Consider the following 21,920-nt stretch of genomic DNA (forward strand, 5'->3'; position numbering starts at 1 on the left):
ACAAAATTGGTGCAGTCTTGCTTTAAGATATCATTAACATTATCTGCTCCCCTGTAAGTGCGTTAATACACATCTGTGCATTTCACTGGCAGCAGCTGGCATGTCATTGATGCACTGACCCACGTGGCTTTTAGAGATCTCGTGCCTTCAGTTGCCAGATTGTGGAAAATGTGGAAGGAGGCATACTGCAAACAAGTCTCCAAGGAACAAATCAACCCCAAATGTGAAGTAGACCGATGATGCACTGTGCTTACTGATGGCCCCAGTCCCCTTGATCTGCAGCAAACAGGTCCAGAGATTAAGGATTCTATGAAGGTACACAAAATGCTGGGGAAACTCAGTCTGAAGAAGGGTCTCGACTCAAAACGTTGCCTATTCCTTCGCTCCACAGATGCTGCCTCATCCGCTGAGTTTTTCCAGCATTTTTGTCTACTTTCGATTTTTCCAGCACCTGCAGTTCCTTCTTAAACACAAAATTTATAATCTTTACATAGTCGTGCAACAATGATTTCTTTCCAAATAGAAATTTCATTGGAGGATTTTTAACATGGAATACCTCAGTTTAAATCACACATAGTTCACTACTTTGGGTTGATGAACTTGTTTAATTGTCATTAAATAATTATGTAAATGATATAATCATACGGTAAATATCATCAGCAAATAAACTGCATTAGGGTCAAAGACGCAAAGGGGCAGAAATAGTCTTCCAAAGCAGGCACATTTGGGTATTTAACACATGAAATGTGCATCAGGCAAAGGAACAAATGAGTGCAATTTCGAGGCAATTAATCTCAGTTCACTTGTGATGTCATATCTTCAAAAACAACATTGGTTTGGTCCTCTTCAAAATTAAACAATGTTTTTCTTCCCCTGCTATTGTTAAGAGTTGATAAGCAGTTATTATATCTTTTGCATAATACTGAAGACTAATTGGATCATTCATAGTCAAGCATTGTTCAACCTTCCTGAAAATGAACAGCACAATTTAATCTTCCTGGTCTCTTTTCAGAGTTCATGGAGGCACAACCTAAGGGGAATATCACAGGATGTGCGTACTGAATGCGTGCGTTATCTTAAAGAAACAGAACAAAATAAAAATTGCTAACATAATGACAAAATAAAAAAATGTTAAGTGATGAAGAGGCTATATTTAACCTCATTTATTGCAAATTGTAAATAATTGTCATTCTCATCTTGGTTTAAGTCATATAGACTCTGCTTTAAAACAAGATTGGAATAACTATGAATGTAATTAACTGATATCATGTAGAACATACTTGTGAGGTTATAAATATCATACACGAAGCAGCTGCAAAATGGGAAATGGACAGGGAATAGTAGAATTAGAAATTCTACAGTAAGGTTCTACAGTGCCCTCCATAATGTTTAGGACAAAGACCTATCATTTATTTATTTGCCTCTGTACTCCACAATTTGAGATTTGAAATAGAAAGAATCGCATGTAGTTAAAGTGCACATTGCCAGATTTTAATAAAAGGTATTTTTATACATTTTGGTTTCATGTACAAATTACAGCAGTGTTTATACATAGTCCCCCCATTTCAGGACACCATAATATTTGGGACACAGCAATGTCATGTGAATGAAAGTACTCATGTTTAGTATTTTGTTGCATATCCTTTGCATGCAATGACTGCTTGAAGTCTGCGATTCATGGACATCACCAGTTGCTCGGTGTCTTATCTGGTGATGCTCTGCCAGGCCTGCATTGCAGCCATCTTTAGCTTATGCTAGTTTTGGGGGGTAGTCCCCTACAGTTTTCTCTTCAGCATACAAAAGGCATGCTCAATAGCGTTCAGATCAGGTGATTGACTTGGCCAATCAAGAATTTACCATTTTTTGGCTTTGAAAAACTAATTTGTTGCTTTAGCAGTATGTTTGGGATCATTGTCTTGCGGCCAATGTGTTTTGAGGCATTTGTTTGAACTTGAGAAGATAGGATGTGTCCATGCACTTCAGAATTCTTGCAGTGTAGCCTCTGTATGTTCATGAAGTTTTTTGCAGACAGTGGTCATTGACAAATCCACACCTGACTCCTTAAAAGTGTTTCTGATCTCTTTCGGACAGGGGTTTGGTGATTTTTCGGACAGGTGTTTGGGGATTTTTCTTTAGTATAGAGAGAATTATTTTGTCATCAGCTGTGGAGGTCTTCCTTGTCCTGTCAGTCCCTTTGCGATTAGTAAGCTCACCAGTGCTCTCTTTCTTCTAAATGATGTTCCAAACAGTTGATTTTGGTAAGCCTAAGGTTTGGCTGATGTCTCTAACAGTTCTATTCTTGTTTCTCAGTCTCATAATGGCTTCTTTGACTTTCATTGGCACAACTTTGTTCCTGATGTTGATAAACAGCAATAAAAGTTTCCAAATGTGATGGAAAGACTGGAGGAAAGACTAGATACTGAGAGCTCTCTTATACCTGCATTAAGGAGGCAATTATTACGCACCTGAGCAATCACAAACACCTGTGAAGCCATGTGTCCAAACATTATTAAAATCTGACAATGTGCACTTTAACCACATGTGATTTTTTTTCTATTATAATTCACAAATTGTGGAGTACAGAGGCAAATAAATAAATGATGGGTCTTTGTCCCAAATGTTATGGAGGGCACACAGTATTGTGCCTCTATTTATGAAGGGCTACAAATAAAAATTTGGGGACTATAAACCAGTAAGCCTAACATCTGTGGTGAGAACGCTACTGGAGAGGATTTTGAGGAAAAAGATATGTGTATTTGGAAAAACAGGGGTTGGTTTAAGATAGTCAGCATGGTTTTGTATAAGGGAGAACGTGCCTCACAAATTTAAAATATAAGGGACGTAAATCTCCCTCCTACGAGAGTTCAGCAACATCATCTTTCACTGCTCCCCTCTGTGATTCGTCCGGCCATCCGACTCCACGACCACATCTAAACCCAGAGAAAAAACTCCTCGATAACCCGCAGCTTCGCTCTTGCTCCCCCTCTCCCAATTCGTAACAAGGGCAGAGTCCCCCTTGTCCTCACCTTCCACCCCATCAGCCGTCGCATAAAGCACATAATCCTCCGACATTTTCACCACCTCCAACGGGATCCCACTACTAGCCACTTCCCATCCATCCCTTTCTGCTTTCCGCAGAGACCGTTCCCTCCGCAACTCCCTGGTCAACTCGTCCCTTCCCACCCAAATCACTCCCTCCCCAGGTTCTTTCCCCTGCAACCGCAGGTGCAACACCTGTCCCTTTACCTCCCCCCTCGACTCTGTCCAAGGACCCCGACAGTCTTTTCAGGTGAGGCAGAGGTTTATTGCACCTCCTCAAACCTCATCCACTGTATCCGATGTCCCAGGTGTCAACTCCAGTATATCGGTGAGACCAAGCGATAGTTTCATTGAACACCTCCGTTCTGTCCGCCTAAACCTACCTAATCTCCCAGTTGCTCAGCCCTTTAACTCCCCCTCACATTCCCAAGCTGACCTTTCTGTCCTGGGCCTCCTCCATTGTCAGAGTGAGGCCCAGCACAAATTGGAGGAACAGCACCTTATATTTCGCTCGGGTAGCTTACACCCCAGCGGTATGAGCATTGACTTCCCTAACTTCAAATAGCTGTTGCTTTCCATCTCTCCCAATCCCCTCGCAAGCTCTCCCACCAATCTTACTGTCTCCGACTACATTATATCTCTGTACCGCCCTCTCCCGACGTCACTCTGAAGAAGGGTCTCGACCTGAAACGTCACCCATTCCTTCTCTCCAGAGAGCTGCCTGTTGCTCCAGCATTTTGTATCTATCATGTCTATCACAAGCTCGTCACTTCCATCCATCTAGTTCATCTTCACAATGTGTTGCATCAGGAAGGCTGGAAGTATTCTCAAGAATATTATTTTGCATTATCAAACTTCTTAAACTATTCATAAACATGCCACACTATTTTGAGATTTTAATTGCATCCAATAATGTAGTCAATTCAGTTACTTCATACATGGATACATTCATGCGAGGGGGTGGAAATCATGGGCAACTGGACGTGTGTGGAACCCCTGAAATAGTCTTGTTTGATCAGATAAAACAATTATTTAAACCGTTTCCCATATAGATTTATAACGTTTGCATGCAGCTTTCCAAGTACTTTAGACATGGTGTATGCATCATTGGAAATATCCCAGTTTTATTTCAGTCAATATTACAATAGCCTGCTCATATAATCAATCAATCAATCAATCAATCAATCAATCAATCAATCAATCAATCAATCAATCAATCAATCAATCAATCTGTCTGTCTGTCTGTCTGTCTGTCTGTCTGTCTGTCTATCTATCTATCTTTATATAAAACTGCGTGCCGGTGTCCGGCGTCCGTCTGTCCGTCTGGCTGCCGGCCGCCTTTCTTCCTTTGATTCCTTGCTACGCCGAAACCAGACCCAGAATCGCCGAGATCTTTTCCATTTCGGTAGAGCTTTCACTTTTCTTTCAAAGTATCCACTCCTGATTACATTTTGTCATGTTTATGTACACATTTTAAATCAAATCCTTCTCCCCCCCCCCCCCCCCCCCCTCCCCAATATTTAAAAAAAAACTGGCTTCTCACCCATAGAAGCAGCCCCAGCCCCAGCCCCTGGTGAACGTTCCATCGTGTGATGTCACAATGCCCGATGCTCACAGATGTCCAATCGGAATGGATCCATTTACATATGCCTTTGCAGGAGCCCCAGCCCATGTGAACGTTCCATCGTGTGATGTCACAATGCCCAATGCTCAAAGACATTCTTGCCATAGAGGGAGTACAGAGAAGGTTCACCAGACTGATTCCTGGGATGTCAGGACTTTCATATGAATAAAGATTGGATAGACTCGGCTTGTATTCGCTAGATTTTAGAAGATTGAGGGGGTATCTTATAGAAACTTACAAAATTCTTAAGGGGTTGGACAGGCTAGATGCAGGAAGATTGTTCCAGATGTTGGGGAAGTCCAGAACAAGGGGTCACAGTTTAAGGATAAGGGGTAAATCTTTAAGACCGAGATGATAAAAACATTTTTCACACAGAGAGTGGTGAATCTCTGGAATTCACTGGCACAGAAGGTAGTTGAGGCCAGTTCATTGGTAATATTTAAGAGGGAGTTAGATGTGGCCCTTGTGGCTAAAGGGATCAGGGGGTATGGAGAGAAGGCAGGTACAGGATGCTGAGTTGGATGATCAGCCATGATCATATTGAATGGTGGTGCAGGCTCGGAGGGCCGAATGGCCTACTCCTGCACTTAATTTCTATGTTTCCCTCTCCTCACCCCTCTCCCTCTCCCATCCATCCCACTCTCCCCCACCCCCCTTCCCTCTCTACCCCACCCCCTTCCCTCTCTCCATCCGCCCCCTTCCTCCTACCCCTCTGTCCCTCTTCCATCACTCCCCCTACCCCTCTCCTCCTCCCTCCCCACTCTTCCACCTCTCCCCCCTTCCCCCCACCCCTCTCCCCCTCCCCTCCCTCCACATCCCATCCTCCCCCACACCCCTCTCCCCCCCCTCCCCCACATCTCTCTCCCCATCCCCCTCTCTCACCCCCTACCCCGCTCTCCTTTCCCTCCCAAATCTGTCCTGTTTCCTCCTCCTCCTCTCCCCTCCCTCCTCTCCCCTCCCTCCCCTCTTCTCACCCCCCCTCCCCCACCTGTGTGTTTGGGGGGTGGTTAATGTGAGTGTGATGCCGCAGCCCCCCCCCCAAACGCCGTTGGGGAAACAGACCCAACGGGTCTGCACTTGGTCTAGTCTATATTTAAAACGCTGTGGCTGCCGCCTGCCGTCCGTCCGGCTGCCTTTCTGCCTTTTGATTCGTTCCATCGTGTGATATCACAATGCCCAATGCTCGTAGATGTCCAATCAGAATGGATCTATTTACATATGCCTTTGCACCAGCCCCAGCCCCAGCCCAGGGTGAACGTTCCATCGTGTGATGTCACAATGCCCAATGCCCAAAGACATTCTTGCCATAGAGGGAGTACAGAGAAGGTTAACCAGACTGATTCCTGGGATGTCAGGACTTTCATATGAAGAAAGACTGGATAGACTCGGTTTGTACTCGCTAGAATTTACAAGATTGAGGGGTGATCTTATAGAATTTTATGTTTCTATGTTTCTCTCTCCTCACCCCTCTCCCCCACCCCCCTTGACTCTCTACCCCACCCCCTTCCCTCTCCCCCCGCCCCCTTCCCCCTCTGTCCCTCTTCCACCACTCCCCCTACCCCTCCCTCCCCACTCTTCCACTTCTCTCCCCCCTTCCTCAACTCTCCCTCCCCACTCTTTCCCCTCTCCCCCCCCTCCCCCACATCTCTCTCCCCGTCCCCCTCTCTCACCCCCTACCCCGCTCTCCTTTCCCTCCCAAATCTGTCCCGTTTCCTCCTCCTCCTCTCCCCTCCCTCCCCTCTTCTCACTCCCCCTCCCCCCACCTGTGTGTTTGGGGGGTGGTTAATGTGAGTGTGATGCCGCAGCCCCCCCCCCCCCCCGCAAATGCCGTTGGGGAAACAGACCCAACGGGTCTGCACTTTGTCTAGTTATAATTTAAAAGTAAAATGTGGAAGGTTTAGAGGGCACATGTATATCTTATTTTTCAAAGCAAATCTCAAATTCATCGTGCATTCACTTATGTATCAAAAGAAAATATTAGTTCACTGCAAAAACTCTGACACCCAATCACAATGAACAAACAATGTATAAAGATTCAAAATATATTCAGAAGAGACCAGTAACTTATCTGTTAATTTGTTTAATTTACCTTTTCCTCCTGGATTCTTTCTTCTATCCTTTTCAATGCCACCTCATGAGCTCTAAACAGACTGATGGTGCTAGATTGGTCAGGGTCTAAAATATTGCCATCTTCATCCCGTACTACCAGATCCAGATCAAGAATTCTAGAATTAATTAGGACAGAATGTCAGTATGGTAAAAATACAATAGTGATTCTTCTAAAACTACTTAACTCCTGCAAAAGTATAATCCTTAGTGATTTATATAATTCTACTTTTGTATAAAATTCCATTGTAAACAGGTCTGCAAATGATGTGGTAATGCCCAATTGTGTCCACTTCCAAGCAGCAGGCATTAGTTCACAAGAACATGGACTTTGATGAAAATATTGCTATATTGCTTGATGTTACACTAACATTAAGTCACTTTTTTTATATGTAAATTAGCCCCCAACATATCTTTTGCAGTACCATAGGCTATAATGCAACTGGATATTAAACAATAGCACTTATGAATAGTGCTATCAGTGATAATTACATTCTAGGCTGAGCAGAAAATAAAGAAGTTGAATCCTTGCATTTGCTTGATCAGTCTGCCGGTCATGACTTGTAACTTGAATTAATTCCACCATGTGTAAGAAACTTCCGAAGCCAGTTAAATTTACATTTTACTCTGTGATTTAATTATATCCACAATGCCAAATGATATCGAAGCAAGGTGAATGGTTTGAACAAAAACAGACCTTAGAAATAAATTAATTCCATGATAGATTGACCTTCAGAAGGTCTTTTTCATTTCTTTGGTTAATCATACATTCTATTGTTCTTCACCTGTTGTTCATTAAAATAACAGAGCCAATAATTTTGAAATTATTTCTTTAAGAATTGTTATAAATGTTAACATGCAAATTTATGCCACAAACAGCCAATTATGCAGCTGCACAACGGAATCAGTTTTTGTCATGAAACTATTCATCTGCTTTCTAAATAGTTCTGAAGGTCATCATAGTATTGGGACATGTATCTTTAAAAAATTTAAATACATTTTCATATGGATTTTAGTAGAACAAATCATTGAGGATAAAGATAACAGTTTCATGTTAATGACATCTATGTTTAGAACTTTGTTTCAATACATTCATTACTGAAGTAGAAAATGTACGTAGCGCATAAATTTACTTAGATTTTGAAGCTTAACTTTAAAGAAAGAGCGAATTATCTAAAGTTGGAGACTTTGATATTGAATCATAAAGGCTGAAACATACCCAGATGAAATTGGCCTCATTTAATGACACAGAAGGCCAAAGAATGGAGATCGGAGTAAGAGATTGATTGTGAATTAAAACTGAAGACAAACGGATTCTCAGGATCACCGCAGCAAACTTACGGGGCAGCACAGTGGCGCAGCGATAGAGTTGCTGCCTTACAGCACCAGAGATCCAGGTTCAATCCTGACTACAGGTGCTGTCTATGTGGAGTTTGCACAATCTCCCTGTGACCGATGGGTTTTCACCAAGTGCTCCGGTTTCCTCCCACATTCCAAAGATGTGCAGGTCTGTAAGTTAATTGGCTTCAGTGAATTCACCGCAGGATAGAACTGGTATACGGGTGATTGCTAAATTCGATGGGCCAAAGGGCTTGTTTCTACGCTGTATCTCTAAACTAATCTACATTGAAATAGGTACTCTGCAAAACGACCACCCAGTCTGTGTTTTGTTTCTCCAATGTAAATGAGGCCAAATGCAACATACTAGATTGTAAAAGATGCAAATGAACCTCTGCTTCACTTGAAATGACTGCTTAGGTTCCTGCATAGTGGGCAGAGAGGTGAAAGGATAGTAACTGCATCTTGAAAAAGTGCTATAAAATGATGAGTGGTTGATGGGACAGTAAAAACATTACAAAGAGAACGAACTCTTTGAAATACTGGACTTTGTCTTTGTGTACTTTAGTAGAGCCTTTGACAAGGTCCCGCCTGGTCAGCAAGTCTTGAAGATTAGATTATATGGAATCTATGGTGAGCTAACCAATTGGATTCAAAATTGGCTTGGAGGAAGGTATCAAAGGATAGCCGTGGAGGGTTGTTTGCTGATTGGAGGCCTGTGACCAGTAGAGTGCCACAGGGTTTGGTGTTGGGTCCACTGTTGTTTGTTATCTACATTAACGATTTGGATGAAAATGTAGTTAACACTGTTCGTATATTTGCAGATAGCACCAAGATTTGTGGTATAGTGGACACTTCCTATGGTGGAAGGATATGCAAGTATACAACAGGAGCTAAATCAATGGGGAAGGTAGCAAAGAAATGGCAAATGGTATTTAGACAATAGACAATAGGTGCAGGAGTGGGCCATTCGGCCCTTCGAGCCAGCACCGCCATTCATGGCTGATCATCGCCAAACAGTACCCCGTTCCTTCCTTCTCCCCTTATCCACTGACTCTGCTATCTTTAAGAGCCCTATCTAGCTCTCTCTTGAAAGTATCCAGAGAACCGGCCTCCACCGCCCTCTGAGGCAAAGAATTCCACAGACTCACAAATCTGTGAGAAAAAGTGTTTCCTCGTCTCCATTCTAAATTTAACTGTCATAAGTGTCAGATGCAACACTTAGTTTTGTCAAACCGGGGCAGAACTTGCACAATAAAAGGTCAGATCGTGGAGATTGTTACAGAATAGAGAGATCTGGGAGCACAGGTGCATGTTTCCATAAAACTGCCTAGTCAAGTGGACATGAAGGTCTTTGGCAGGCTTACCTTCATTGAGTGGGGTGCTGAGTATACAAGTTAGCTATCATGATGCAGCTGTAGATGTCGTTGGTGAGACCACACTTGGAATCGACATTTCTCTTTAAATAGTCGATTCTTTATCACTTCATAAATTTATCATACAGTGTCCTACTGTGCAATTGTTTTTGCTCAATTTAAATGTATCTTAAACCAGACAAAATTTTTGGTAAACTGAACAAAATTTAAAATGAATACATACACACATCAACTGTCCATCGGAAAAGAATGACTAGCAAGCCGGTTCTGCACTTAAAATGTAATTAAAATTGCAGGTATTAAAATTAATCATTTGTATTTAACATTTTCAAAATTTCATTTGTAATAAAATACCAATTTTGCTATATTTTGGGCAATGTTAATTTATCTAGATATATCATGCAGACCTGTTGCCATAATCAATTTTGGCAGTGACTTTCTGCTTCAATTCCTTCAGCTCATCTTGAGGAAGCGTTCCAGAAAGTATCTGTGATCGCCATTCAATAAGATCATACATCATGTTCCTAACTCGGCTGAACATCTCCCGGTTGTTCATCTAAGACAAGATAAATTTAAGTAGGAAATTAAATGGAACAAACAATTCATTTTGCAAAACAATTCCCAATATCATTTAACATTACCAAATAACATCTTGGTCTAAAAATTGAGCAGCATAGTTCACATTAGATTTTGAGTTTCATATTTTTGTGCTTTTAACGAAATAAGAGCTTTTTATATTGGCATATTTCATAGGCAAGACATTATAAAAAAAAGGTACAGAACATTCTGGGCAAAGGAAAAGGTCCATTGTGATCCATGTTGATATGAACATTAGGAGAAAGCGGTTTTGCAGCCAAAGACAATATTAAGTACCACCTCTGGGTAACTTCAGGACAGGTACCAGATAACATAGAAACAGAAGAATATTGTAAATTCATGCTGGATAGTGCATGACAGAGAACATTGGGACCAATTTGCAGCAGGAAGAATAGAGATGCTTAAGATGGATGGACCTACACCTGAACAGAATTGTTGCCAATCCACCTATAGAAGGTTTTATGTGAATATTTAGCCCATTTAGCATAAAGGAAAGCAGAAAGGTGCCCCGGACATTAGAAGATACAATTAGACTTAATTGCATTAGAGAATTGAGCTGAAATCACGGAACATAGTATATTTATGTTTGGTTTGGAGTGCTTGCCTGTAAATTCACAAATTGTAAATATTAATGTTGCTCTAGGGGCATCAAATAGGAGATTTAACAACTTAATCTTCGGTTTGGGATTCGCAACCTTTAAAACTTCATACATCATAAATTTTAGGAGTCATCATTATTATGTTTCATGAAATGACAGTACCAAAATGCATCATGTAAAATATAAAAAGCACAAAGGTTAAAAAATTATTAACACAATGTTTTTCACTCACAACATACAAATGTCGCCAGATACTTGACCATTCTCGTAGGGTTGTGGTAACTTCCTGAACCAGTGGAAGCTCATTGGGTATAACAGTTTCATGTTGCCTTGAATGAAATGCAGAATAGTATGATTAATTTTAAATGTCAAATAACTAAAGGTCCACCACCGATTTTCCGGCATCCTTTTTTCCAGAGGTCTTTTGCTTGACCAAGAGGTCACAGACTCCGAGAAGAGTCCACGGTACTGCAGCGGTACACCTAGACAGCCAAGGAGCCGAGATATTCGCCCGCAAAGCTGGCCCTGGAAGTCAGCTATGAGAATGGATCTGCCGGTTCTGGCCGGGCCAGTGTTCCAGAGCCTTGGCCGCAGGGGATAAATTCGACCCGCCAATCGGTGTAGAAGTCCCAATGAGGTCAATCATCCTAGGCACCCATCCTAGGCACCACATTTTTGGTTGATTTCCGTGGGTGATTTCAAGTGAGCGCTCATAATAATGGCCTGATTAATCGATGTACCGGACCCCCAGTTGCTGGAAAGTCAGTGGTGAACCTGTACTTCAATTTAGGTTTCCTGCTTCCTGCACACTTTTCAGTAAAAATGACAAGATATTTTTGAATATGGTACATTTATATCTCATTGTTTTGTAATATTTCATCATAAAATTCACTTCTTGGTATCAAAACTTCTACATATTTTTAAACATCAGATACCGCTGTCAAAATCCTCCAGGAAGAATTTCATTGGGACATCTGACAATAAAACACTCTTGACCCTTGACCCATAATATCCAACTTCTCAGCTCTCTTTCAACACTACACAATATTCAACTAAATGTTCACGTCATCCCCTAGCTTTTAATTTCCTTACTACTTACCAAAATGCCAAGACCTCTCAGACCAAAGGCATCATTGACCACTTTTCATGTTAATGAGTCTGAGGAAGGGTCTTGACCCGAAACGTCACCTCTTCCTTTTCTCCTGAGATGCTGTCTGACCCGCTGAGTTATTCCAACTTTTTGTGTCTATCAAATGACTGTTTATTGCCTTTGTACCTGCCTTCTCTCCATACCCCCTGATCCCTTTAGCCACAAGGGCCACATCTAACTCCCTCTTAAATATAGCCAATGAACTGGCCTCAACTAACTTCTGTGGCAGAGAATTCCAGAGATTCACCACTCTCTGAGTGAAAAATGTTTTTCTCATTAGATTAGATTAGATTAGATTAGATTAGATTCGGTTTATTGTCATTCAGACCTTTCGGTCTGAACGAAATTTTGTTTCCCTGCAGTCATACATATAATTTAAAAAAATGGCAAAAACACACAATCAACACAAATCTAACATCCACCACAGTGAGTTCACCAAACACCTCCTCACTGTGGTGGAAGGCAAAAATCTTAAAGTCTCTGTCTCTTCCCTCTTTGTTCTCCCTCTGCGCCGAGGCGACGGTTCAAACTCCGCTGCTGTTGCTGCCTCCGCCACAACTCCAGGGCCGAGTCGGGTCTCCGCCGCCGCCGCTGCCACTGCCGCCGCCACAGCTTCGGTGCCAAGCCGGGTCTCCGCTGCTGCCGCCGCCCCCGCTACAACTCCAGGGCCGAGCCGGGCCTCCGCCGCTGCCGCCGCCGCCGCCACAGCTTCGGTGCCGAGTCGGGTCTCCTCCGCCGCCGCTGCCGCCGCTGCTGCCGCCACAGCTCCAGGGCCGAGCCGGGTATCCGCTGCTGCCGCTGCCGCCGCCACAGCTCCAGGGCCGAGCCGGGTATCCGCTGCTGCCGCTGCCGCCGCCACAGCTTCGGTGCCGAGTCAGGTCTCCGCCGCTGCCGCTGCTACAGCTTCGGTGCCGCCAGCTCCGCCATTAGGCCTCAGCGCAGCCGGAGACGGGGAATACGACCGAAGAAAAAGTCGCATCCCCCCGAAGGAAGAGACCAAAGCATGTTTCTCCCACCCCACCCACACACATACACAACTTAATAAAACAAAATTAACTAAGACATGACAAAGAACAAAACAAAATAAAAAAACAGACGGACTGCAGGTGGGCCGCAGCTGTTAAGCCAGCGCCGCTCATCTCGGTCCTAAAAGATTTCCCCCTTATCCTTAAACTGTGACCCCTTGTTCTGGACTTCCCCAACATCGGGAACAATCTTCCTGCATCTAGCCTGTCCAACCCCTTAAGAATTTTGTAAGTTTCTATAAGATCCCCCCTCAATCTTCTAAATTCTAGCGAGTACAAGCCGAGTCTATCCAGTCTTTCTTCATATGAAAGTCCTGACAGCCCAGGAATCAGTCTGGTGAACCTTCTCTGTACTCCCTCTATGGCAAGAATGTCTTTCCTCAGATTAGGAGACCAAAACTGTATGCAATACTCCAGTTGTGGTCTCACCCAGACACTGTACAACTGCAGTGGAACCTCCCTGCTCCTATACTCAAATCCTTTTGCTATGAATGCTAACATACCATTCGCTTTCTTCACTGCCTGCTGCACCTGCATGCCTACTTTCAATGACTGGTGTACCATGACACCCAGGTTTCGTTGCAACTCCCCTTTTCCTAATCGGCCACCAAATGAATTGAACAAGATTAATAGCTTAATTCTTTAGAACAACAGTTGCACATCAGAACATGGCAATTCTTTTTGCCAAAGCATGATCCAAACACTGGGGTTAACTCTGCACTTAATTTGATGAAACTAAGCTGAAACTGCAATTTTATAATTAAAAAGGATTTTCAAGCAGTTGTTACGATTCAATGCAAGATCCCAGACTAGACAGAAGGCTAACACTGACGACACTACCCATTTTGTTTGGCTTAAGCAAATAGATTTGTATGCCCATTCAGCTAATGGACATTGAAAATAGTAGTTTGCTCTTTTATCATTTATACTTTATCTGACAAATCACACAATTTTACATTTGCATTTACTTAGAAAATAAACAGAAGATTTAATCAATGTCATCATTATATAGCCACTGCTTACTGCTACAGCAATCCAAAAGTAATCCCAAGACTAAATAATACCCCATTTTTCAATGGTAGACAAAAATGCTGGAGAAACTCAGCGGGTGAGGCAGCATCTATGGAGCGAAGGAAATAGGCAATGTTTCAGGTGGAGACCCTTCTTCAGACTGATGTGAGGGTGAGGGGGGCGGGAAGAAGAAAGGAAGAGGAGGAGACAGTTGGCTGAGGGAGAGCTGAGAAAGGGGAGGAGAAAGCAGGAACTACCTGAAATTAGAGAAGTCAATGTTCATACCGCTGGGGTGCAAACTGCCCAAGCGAAATATGAGGTGCTGCTCCTCCAATTTACGGTGGTCCTCACTCTGGCCATGGAGGAGGCCCAGGACAGAAAGGTCAGATTCGGAATGTGAGGGGGAGTTGCAGTGCTGAGCCACCGGGAGATCAGGTAGGTTAATGCGAACTGAGCGGAGGTGTTGGGCGAAGGTAAAGCGACAAGTGTAGCATTTCCTGCGGTTGCAAGGGAAAGTACCAGGAGAGGTGTGGTTTGGGTGGGAAGGGCCAAATTGACCAGGGAGTTACGGAGGGAGCGGTCTCTGCGGAAAGCAGAGATGGGAAGATGTGGCCAGTGGTAGAATCCCGTTGGAGGTGGCGAAAATGTCGGAGGATTATATGTTGTATGTGGCGGCTGGTAGGGTGGAAGGTGAGGACAATGGGGACTCTGCCCTTGTTAAGAGTGGGGGGGGATAGGGAATGAGAGCAGAGTTACGGGGTATAGAAGAGACCCTGGTAGCCTCATCTATAGGAGAAGAGGGGAACCCCCGTTCCCTGAAGAATGAGGACATCTCCGATATTTACCTCCCCCCTTGACTCCATTCAAGGACCCAAGCAGTCTTTTCAGGTGCAGCAGGTTCACCTGCACCTCCTCCAACCTCATCTATTGCATCCGCTGCTCTAGATGTCAGCTGCTCTACATCGGTGAGACCAAGCGTAGGCCTCACTGTCCCCATTTTTCAATAGCATTTTAGGCACCGACAATCTACAAAAATCAATATCTGTCATTTTCTATGACTTTTTAGAACACAACTCACTACTGGTTCTCTACCCTTTCCCTACTATCCTAATAAGAAACAAAAGATTTCCTTTGTCATCTTTACTCAATTGTAATGAAATCTAATGTTACTTATTCCTTGATGACTAATGCAATATCTCTGGTGCAAATTGTTGAATTGAGTCTCTGCAAACTCTACAGCTGTAATATTCTTTTAATAGTAGAACATCCACAGCTGCAGTTAACTAGTTTGCAAAATTCATTAAATCAATGGATACGTATAAACCATCAGGAAACCTGAAGGATAATAAAGCAATTGCAGTTCATCCAAAACCCATTACAGCTGAACAATTCAAATGCATTCTTCCAAAAGTAATGTGTTACACGTGTTAAGTAACTTGAACATTTATTTTTATCTGAGCTGTTGTTATGGCATGATGTCTACTGTACATAATTCCCATGTCATTTGCACTTTGTTCCTTCCGTTTTCTTATTCATTACAAAATCATTCCCACTGTGGTTTTAGCACATAGATAAGCATCATTACTATCCACTGTAGAGAAAATAGATTTATCATATATCAAATGAAAACAATATTTTCCGCACCGTGCAAATTTATTAAAATGCAAAAACATTGTTTGAATAAAAGTCTATTTCAATTCACTAGCTCACCCTTTGCCTTCAACTGTTGCTTCCTTGAGTTGAATATATGAAGCTGGAAAAATACCCTATAAGAAAACATTGTTCAATTAGAAGAGTTGCATTCCATTACCAGAACTGGCATTTTGCTATAATCTATCATATTGTAGAAATTCATGGGATTGATGTATATAAATGTTCACAGCAAACAAGAAAAACCCCCCAAATAAATCAGTTAATATTGTAGTACATTACCGTCATACACTTCTTACAAATGTATTCATTAACACACCAGAGATTCACATTAATCAAATACCATAGTCAATGTTCCAACGTAACCATTTCATTTTGCAAATAACAGCAACTGGGCAAATGTAATATCAGAAACACCACCTCCCCCACCTGCAAAATCAGTCTTAAGATATACCAATGAACCAATGAATCAAAAATTCCCCCATCTATTGTTTTTTTTTTAATTGATCAAAATTCAAGTTGTGTAAACGAATGGCGCAAAAACAATTACAAGTTGTCAAAGATTTACAGTCAAATAAAAGTTCCTGAATTTTAATATGTGCAACACAAAGCCGTTTTGGGATTACATTTCAAAATGTATGCAAATCATTTTAATATTTCTAACATACTAAAATAAAGTATAACCAGAATTTAAAACTGTGTTTTAATTTATGAAAAGAATGGAAATTTATGCCAGACATATCACTTAATAAAACAAATTCATATATTATGAGCAAAGACATTTTTTTTTTTTTAATATTAACCAATTCTGTGATGAACTGAAAGGACACAAATGGTAACCAAGTTTGCACTGCACCACGTAATGAGTAAAGTTTAATTTATTTGCGAGTTTAAATCGTTGGAACCCAAAAAATATTATTGGTTACAATTATTTTGAGGTAGGATTTGTTGTAAAAGATCAAGTATCAAGCATTGTACAGTATTAGAATAGAGCAAATTGAATACTGTCAACAAAATGATTACTGTCAACACATTTGCATACTGTCAACACATCCTATCTAATTATAGTGAAGGATTTAACCAAGGACGCATTAAGCCGAATTATCATGTTTTCACTTGGACCATCTCCACCACCTCCCTCCCCTTTCTTGATCTCAGTCTCCCACAGGAAATAAACTATCGACTGACATCTATTACAAACCCACTGACTCCCACAACTATCGCAACTGCACTTCTCCCCACCCTGCTTCCTGCAAAGACTCTATCCCCTACACCCAATTCCTCCCAATAAAGGCTCTTAGAGTCTTTGCAGGAATCTGTGCCCAAGATGAGGCGTTCCATACCGATGAGGCGTTCTTTAGGAAACGGGGGTTCCCCTCTCCCATCATAGATGAGGTCATCACTTGTGTCTCCTCGGTACCCTGCAGCTCCGACCTTGCTCGCCCTCCCCCTAGTCGCAACAGAGACAGAGTTCCCCTTGTCCTTACCTTTCACCCCATCAGCCACCGATTACAACCATATAATCCTGACATTTTCACCACCTCCAACGGGATCCCACCACTCGTCACATCTTCCCATCTCCACCCCTTTACGCCTTCCGCAGATACCGTTGCCTCCAAAACTCCCTGGTTAACATCCCTTCCCGCCCAAACCACCCCCTTCCCAGCGACCTTCCCCTGCAACCGCAGGAGATGCAACACCTGTCCCTATACCTCCTCCCTCGACTCTGTCCAGGGATCCCGACAGTCCTTTCAGGTTAGGCAGAGGACTGAATTGCAGTGCACTGAATTTCTATGAATTTGAGCTTGGGAAATGCATTCAAGTATACCAAGGTGGAAGAATAATGCAGATTTAATTGATACTTTTAATGGTACAAAACGTAAGTGGATTTTAGGTGCTAGAAATTAATACTAGGGAGGAATAAAGCAAAATACTGCATATGATACACAGAAAGAGAGAACACTTTTAAAAGGGGATAAATCGGTAGTCCTGAAATAAATATATTCTAAGCTACTTAGAGAAGCTAGGGAGGAAGTAAAACAGTGAAAAATTATGTTCAAAAACTTTAATTTTCTTTGATTCAGGCACGGTAGAAAGGGATGATCTGGTGATGTGTTTTAATAGTTTACTAAAGGAGTAATGAATGGCCTAAGTAACTGCAGATCAGTCAGCTTAATAACCAGGGCAGGCAAGTTTTTAGAAATAATTTTGTTGAACCAATTCAACATTTAAATCGCCACTTGTTATTTTGTCAATGGATGGTTAACTATGACTAACTTGATTCAATATTTTGTTGAGGTAACAAGGAAGCTGCATAAAGTTTAAAAAACATTTACATCCTCAATGGAAGTCCAATGTAAAAAGGGAAGGCCCGTGGCACACCAGGGTAAGTGACAGATCACATGAGAAATTGGATCAGTGGGAGAAACTACAGACTGATGGCCAACATCAGTTGTGGTAACTAGAAGAGTGTATGTAGTTGGATTCCAATTGGCTCAATACTAGGTTAATGAGTAAGTGTGGCAGTGATACTAAAATTGGCAATGCCACTAATAATAAGGGAGAAAGTTGTAAGTCACAAGTAGACAATGACTGGGTTCACAAGGACAGGTGACATTCTGTACAAAAAAGCATAAGTGATTAAGAAGGAACTGCAGATGCTGGAAAATCGAAAGTGGACAAAAGTGCTGGAAAAACTCAGCGGGTGGCATGAGATCAAGAAACAAGGCCAAAGAAACCATAATAAATATTAGCATGGTTTGTAGGATAAGGAACATATTATCTAGTGTATATCCATGATTCTCTGAAGACAGCAGCAGAGGTAAACAAGATAGTTAAAAGACATAAGCACTGAATTTCTATGAATTTGAGCTTGAATAATCAGAAAAATGAATGTCCTGTTGCCACCCCTCACTTACCCAGAATCTACCTATCTACCGATTACCATTACCTCCAGCCTGCCCATTAGAATATGCACAAATTTGCAGCAATTTCACAATTTCGTCCTTCACAATTGATAGTCTCCCATCATGAGGATCACACAACCAAACCAATAGTTAAAATGCTTCACACATTCCACAGTTCAAACCATTTGTAATTAGGGTCACTGGTTTATGGTGATTAAATCAATTATATTAGTGCATAGGTTTTTGGAATTTTAATAGGCTGAACTGGACAATGTCTTCCATTGTTCTGTAAAAGCAGTAACTTTAGCCAGGAGAGCTGACATCAAAATTAATCTTCAGAAGCATTTTAGTGAGTGAATGGTAAACCTAATGAATAAGCTCCCGAGGGAGGTGGCGAAAGCTGATGGTACTCATTCATTCAAATTAAATTAGTTTACAAATACGAGTACTTTGAGACATGACATATGGTGGGTACAGTAGGCTTGGAAAAAATAAGCGAGTTGATGGCCATCGTCTTATGATGTCTAGTGATTCCTATGTTTTAAGCTCATGCATTTGATGTTTCACAACAGGTTATAATGTGCAACCAAATAGCTTTCTTAATTGTATACTATATGTTAACTTTATATTGCTCACCTTTCTGGACTTGCGCCTGTGTGTGTATCCTCTATACCACCCTTAAAAGAAAATATATTTAACATGTTAATAATGTGAAATAATAATTTTAGTGATACAATACATCTCAACCAAGTTCAGCTCATCAGAATGAATGGGATCAGTAATATAAAAGCAGAACTCTTAAAATATTGTATCAGTGAAATGTGGAAATTGCAAGAGCAATTTTAATTTTTATGTATACACAAACAAAAACACACACATATATTTTATATATAAATATGCAAACTAAATATATATTCTTAAGGGATATGAGGGGAAGAGAAAAGGTTATTCTACATCGAATTAAAATATTTCTTCTGCAATTTAAGTTTTCAAGTTGAAGTATCACCCACCCCCCATATTCGAAGCACACAGCCCTTCAGCTCATCATCAATCAACCATCTGTACTAATGCCATTTATCAGCCTTGGTCCGTAGCTTTCTATACGCTTTTGCAATTCAAGTGAGAATATTTCAGACTTTTTTTTAAATGAGATACCTACCTCCACCAACTTCTCGGACAATTAATTGCTGATTATAATCGACCTCTAAGTAAAAATAATCCTCAGATTGTCTCTAGCTCATCACCTTAAACCTATGCGCACTTATTTTAGATGCCTCCATTACAGGGAAAAGTCCATCCTAACCATGCCATTCAAGATAATTGTGCACCTCTATTCTCCTCCGCCAAGGAAAAATAACCCCAGCTTATCCACCCTCATAACTGAAATGTTCCATCCCTAGCAACATCCTGGTAAATCTGCTCTGCTCCGACTGGCGATACCAAACACAGATCAGATGACCACTTTGCAGAATACATCCATCCAGCCCACAAAACCTCAGTCTTCAGTTGGTTAGTCATAGAATCATACAGCAAGGAAACAGCCCCTTCGGCCCACCGTGTCCACACCGACCAAACATTCATTAACATTACAATAGTACCTGCCTCAATCACCTCCTCTAGCAGCTCGTTCCATACACCTACCACTCTTTCTGTGAACAAGTTACCCCCCAGGTTCCTATTAAATCTTCCCCCACCTACGTATTTTATTCCCCTACTCTGGGCAAGAGACTGTGCCCTAAGATCACCTCTCATCCTCGTACTCTCTAAGGAAGGGAGTCCAAGCCTGCTTAACCTCTCCCTATAGTTCAGGCCCTTCGAATCCTGGCAAACTCTGCACCCTTTTTGGCTTGACAACATCCTTCCTATAATAAGGTGACCAAAACTGAACACAATACTCTAAATGTGTCCTTATCAACATTGTACATAACTGCAACATGACTTTCCAGCTTCTATACTCCATACTCTGACTGATGGTCAATGTGCCAAAAGCCTTTTTGACCACCCTATCCACCTGTGACGCAACTTTCAAGGAACTATGTACCTGCACTTCTAGATCCCTTTGCTCTGCAACACTTTCCAGAGTCCTACCATTCATTGTGTAGGTCCTGCCCATGTTAGACTTCCCAAAATGCAACACCTCTCATTTCTCTGTATCTCCATCAACTATTCCCCAGCCCAAGTGCCCAGGTTTAGTTTAGTTTAGTTTAGAGATACAGCATGGAAACAAGCCCTTCGGCCCACAGAGTCCACGATGACCATCGATCACCCACACAGTAGTTCTATTGTAGACACTAGGGGACATTTACAGAGGCCAAACCTACAAACCTGCACATCTTTGGAATGTGTGAGGAAACAAGAGCACCTGGAGAAAATCCACATGGTCACAGGGAAAATGTAGAAAACTCCACAGACATCACTTGTAGTCAGGATCAAACCTGGGTCTCTGGCGCTGTGAGGTAGCAGCTCTATTGCAGCGCCACTGTACAGTTGACCAATACTAATTCTTCACCACACCTCACTCTGACCTGTGCCATTAGCCTCTTGCACTGTTCCAACAAGATTAGCATTTCATCATCTGGCTGGTCACGTTACAGCTCTCACAACTCAACAATGGATTCAACAATTTCACATAAAGAGGAGCACTCTTATTTACTTTAATTTTCAGCAATTGCAATGTTTGTAATTTTCAAATCCAGCATTATTTCTCACACTTCTCATTAATCTCCTTCATTGTCTCCAACCCCATTAGCAAGTCATCAAAGCCTTTGCCAACATGAACACCATTTGCATGGTCATTCTCTCCTGGGTTCCATCTGTCACAGATGTTTCCTTTGCTCTCTGCAGCCCTTCCCCTTCTTAGCAACTTAGTTCCGAGTCCTGTGGATAGTTCATTGCCTGAAATGTCAACTGTTTCTACCTCCACAGCTATTGCCTGAAATCTGTGTTTTTTTAGCATTATTTGTTTTATTTCAAATTTCCAACATCTGTATTTTTTTTGATGCTTCAATAAATAACAAAATAAATGTTTTTTCAACCTAAAGCTCCATGTGCGCAGTTAAAGGGTTAGCCACCAACTCTGGGTTTATTAAAAAAAACTGGCAAGGAAGATTGCGGTACAGTGGCACAGAAGTAGAGTTTCCGCTTTACAGCGTCAGCGACCCAGGTTCGATCCTGATTATGGGTGCTTATCTGTACAGAATACCGTATTTCCCGGCAATGAAGACGCTATTTTTTACCCAAAAGTAAGGCACGAAAATTTACCTACATCTTGGAGGCCAAAGGTTAACTTGTTAGCTAAGAAAGATAGACTTGGCTATCCCTCAGTACAGGAACATCAAGAATCATTGCTGGCAGCTGATGGGAAGCGGCTGTAAAGTGGGAAGCAGCTGTAAAAGGACAGCGCCGCTGAGGGGAAGAGTTCCTTTCACAGCGTGTGGGGAGTCTGGTCCGGGTCAGCACGCACAGGAGCATTGAGAAGGAGGGGGTCGGGGATCATGCC

At 42.0% G+C, this 21,920-nt stretch overlaps 1 protein-coding gene across 1 annotated transcript in view; it reads right to left on the minus strand.

Moving 5' to 3' along the window:
* Positions 1–21,920, minus strand: part of LOC116981051 (dedicator of cytokinesis protein 1) — a 413,994-nt gene that overhangs the window by 343,725 nt on the left and 48,349 nt on the right. Inside the window, exons 3-7 of the mRNA XM_033033698.1 lie at positions 19,058–19,098; positions 15,576–15,631; positions 10,912–11,008; positions 9,891–10,039; positions 6,753–6,888 (exon numbers count right to left, since the gene is read on the minus strand). Of these exons, the coding sequence (XP_032889589.1) occupies positions 6,753–6,888; positions 9,891–10,039; positions 10,912–11,008; positions 15,576–15,631; positions 19,058–19,098 (479 nt within the window). The remainder of the gene's footprint in view (positions 1–6,752; positions 6,889–9,890; positions 10,040–10,911; positions 11,009–15,575; positions 15,632–19,057; positions 19,099–21,920) is intronic.

This window comes from Amblyraja radiata, chromosome 15, assembly GCF_010909765.2.
Source record: "Amblyraja radiata isolate CabotCenter1 chromosome 15, sAmbRad1.1.pri, whole genome shotgun sequence".
NCBI lineage: Eukaryota > Metazoa > Chordata > Chondrichthyes > Rajiformes > Rajidae > Amblyraja > Amblyraja radiata.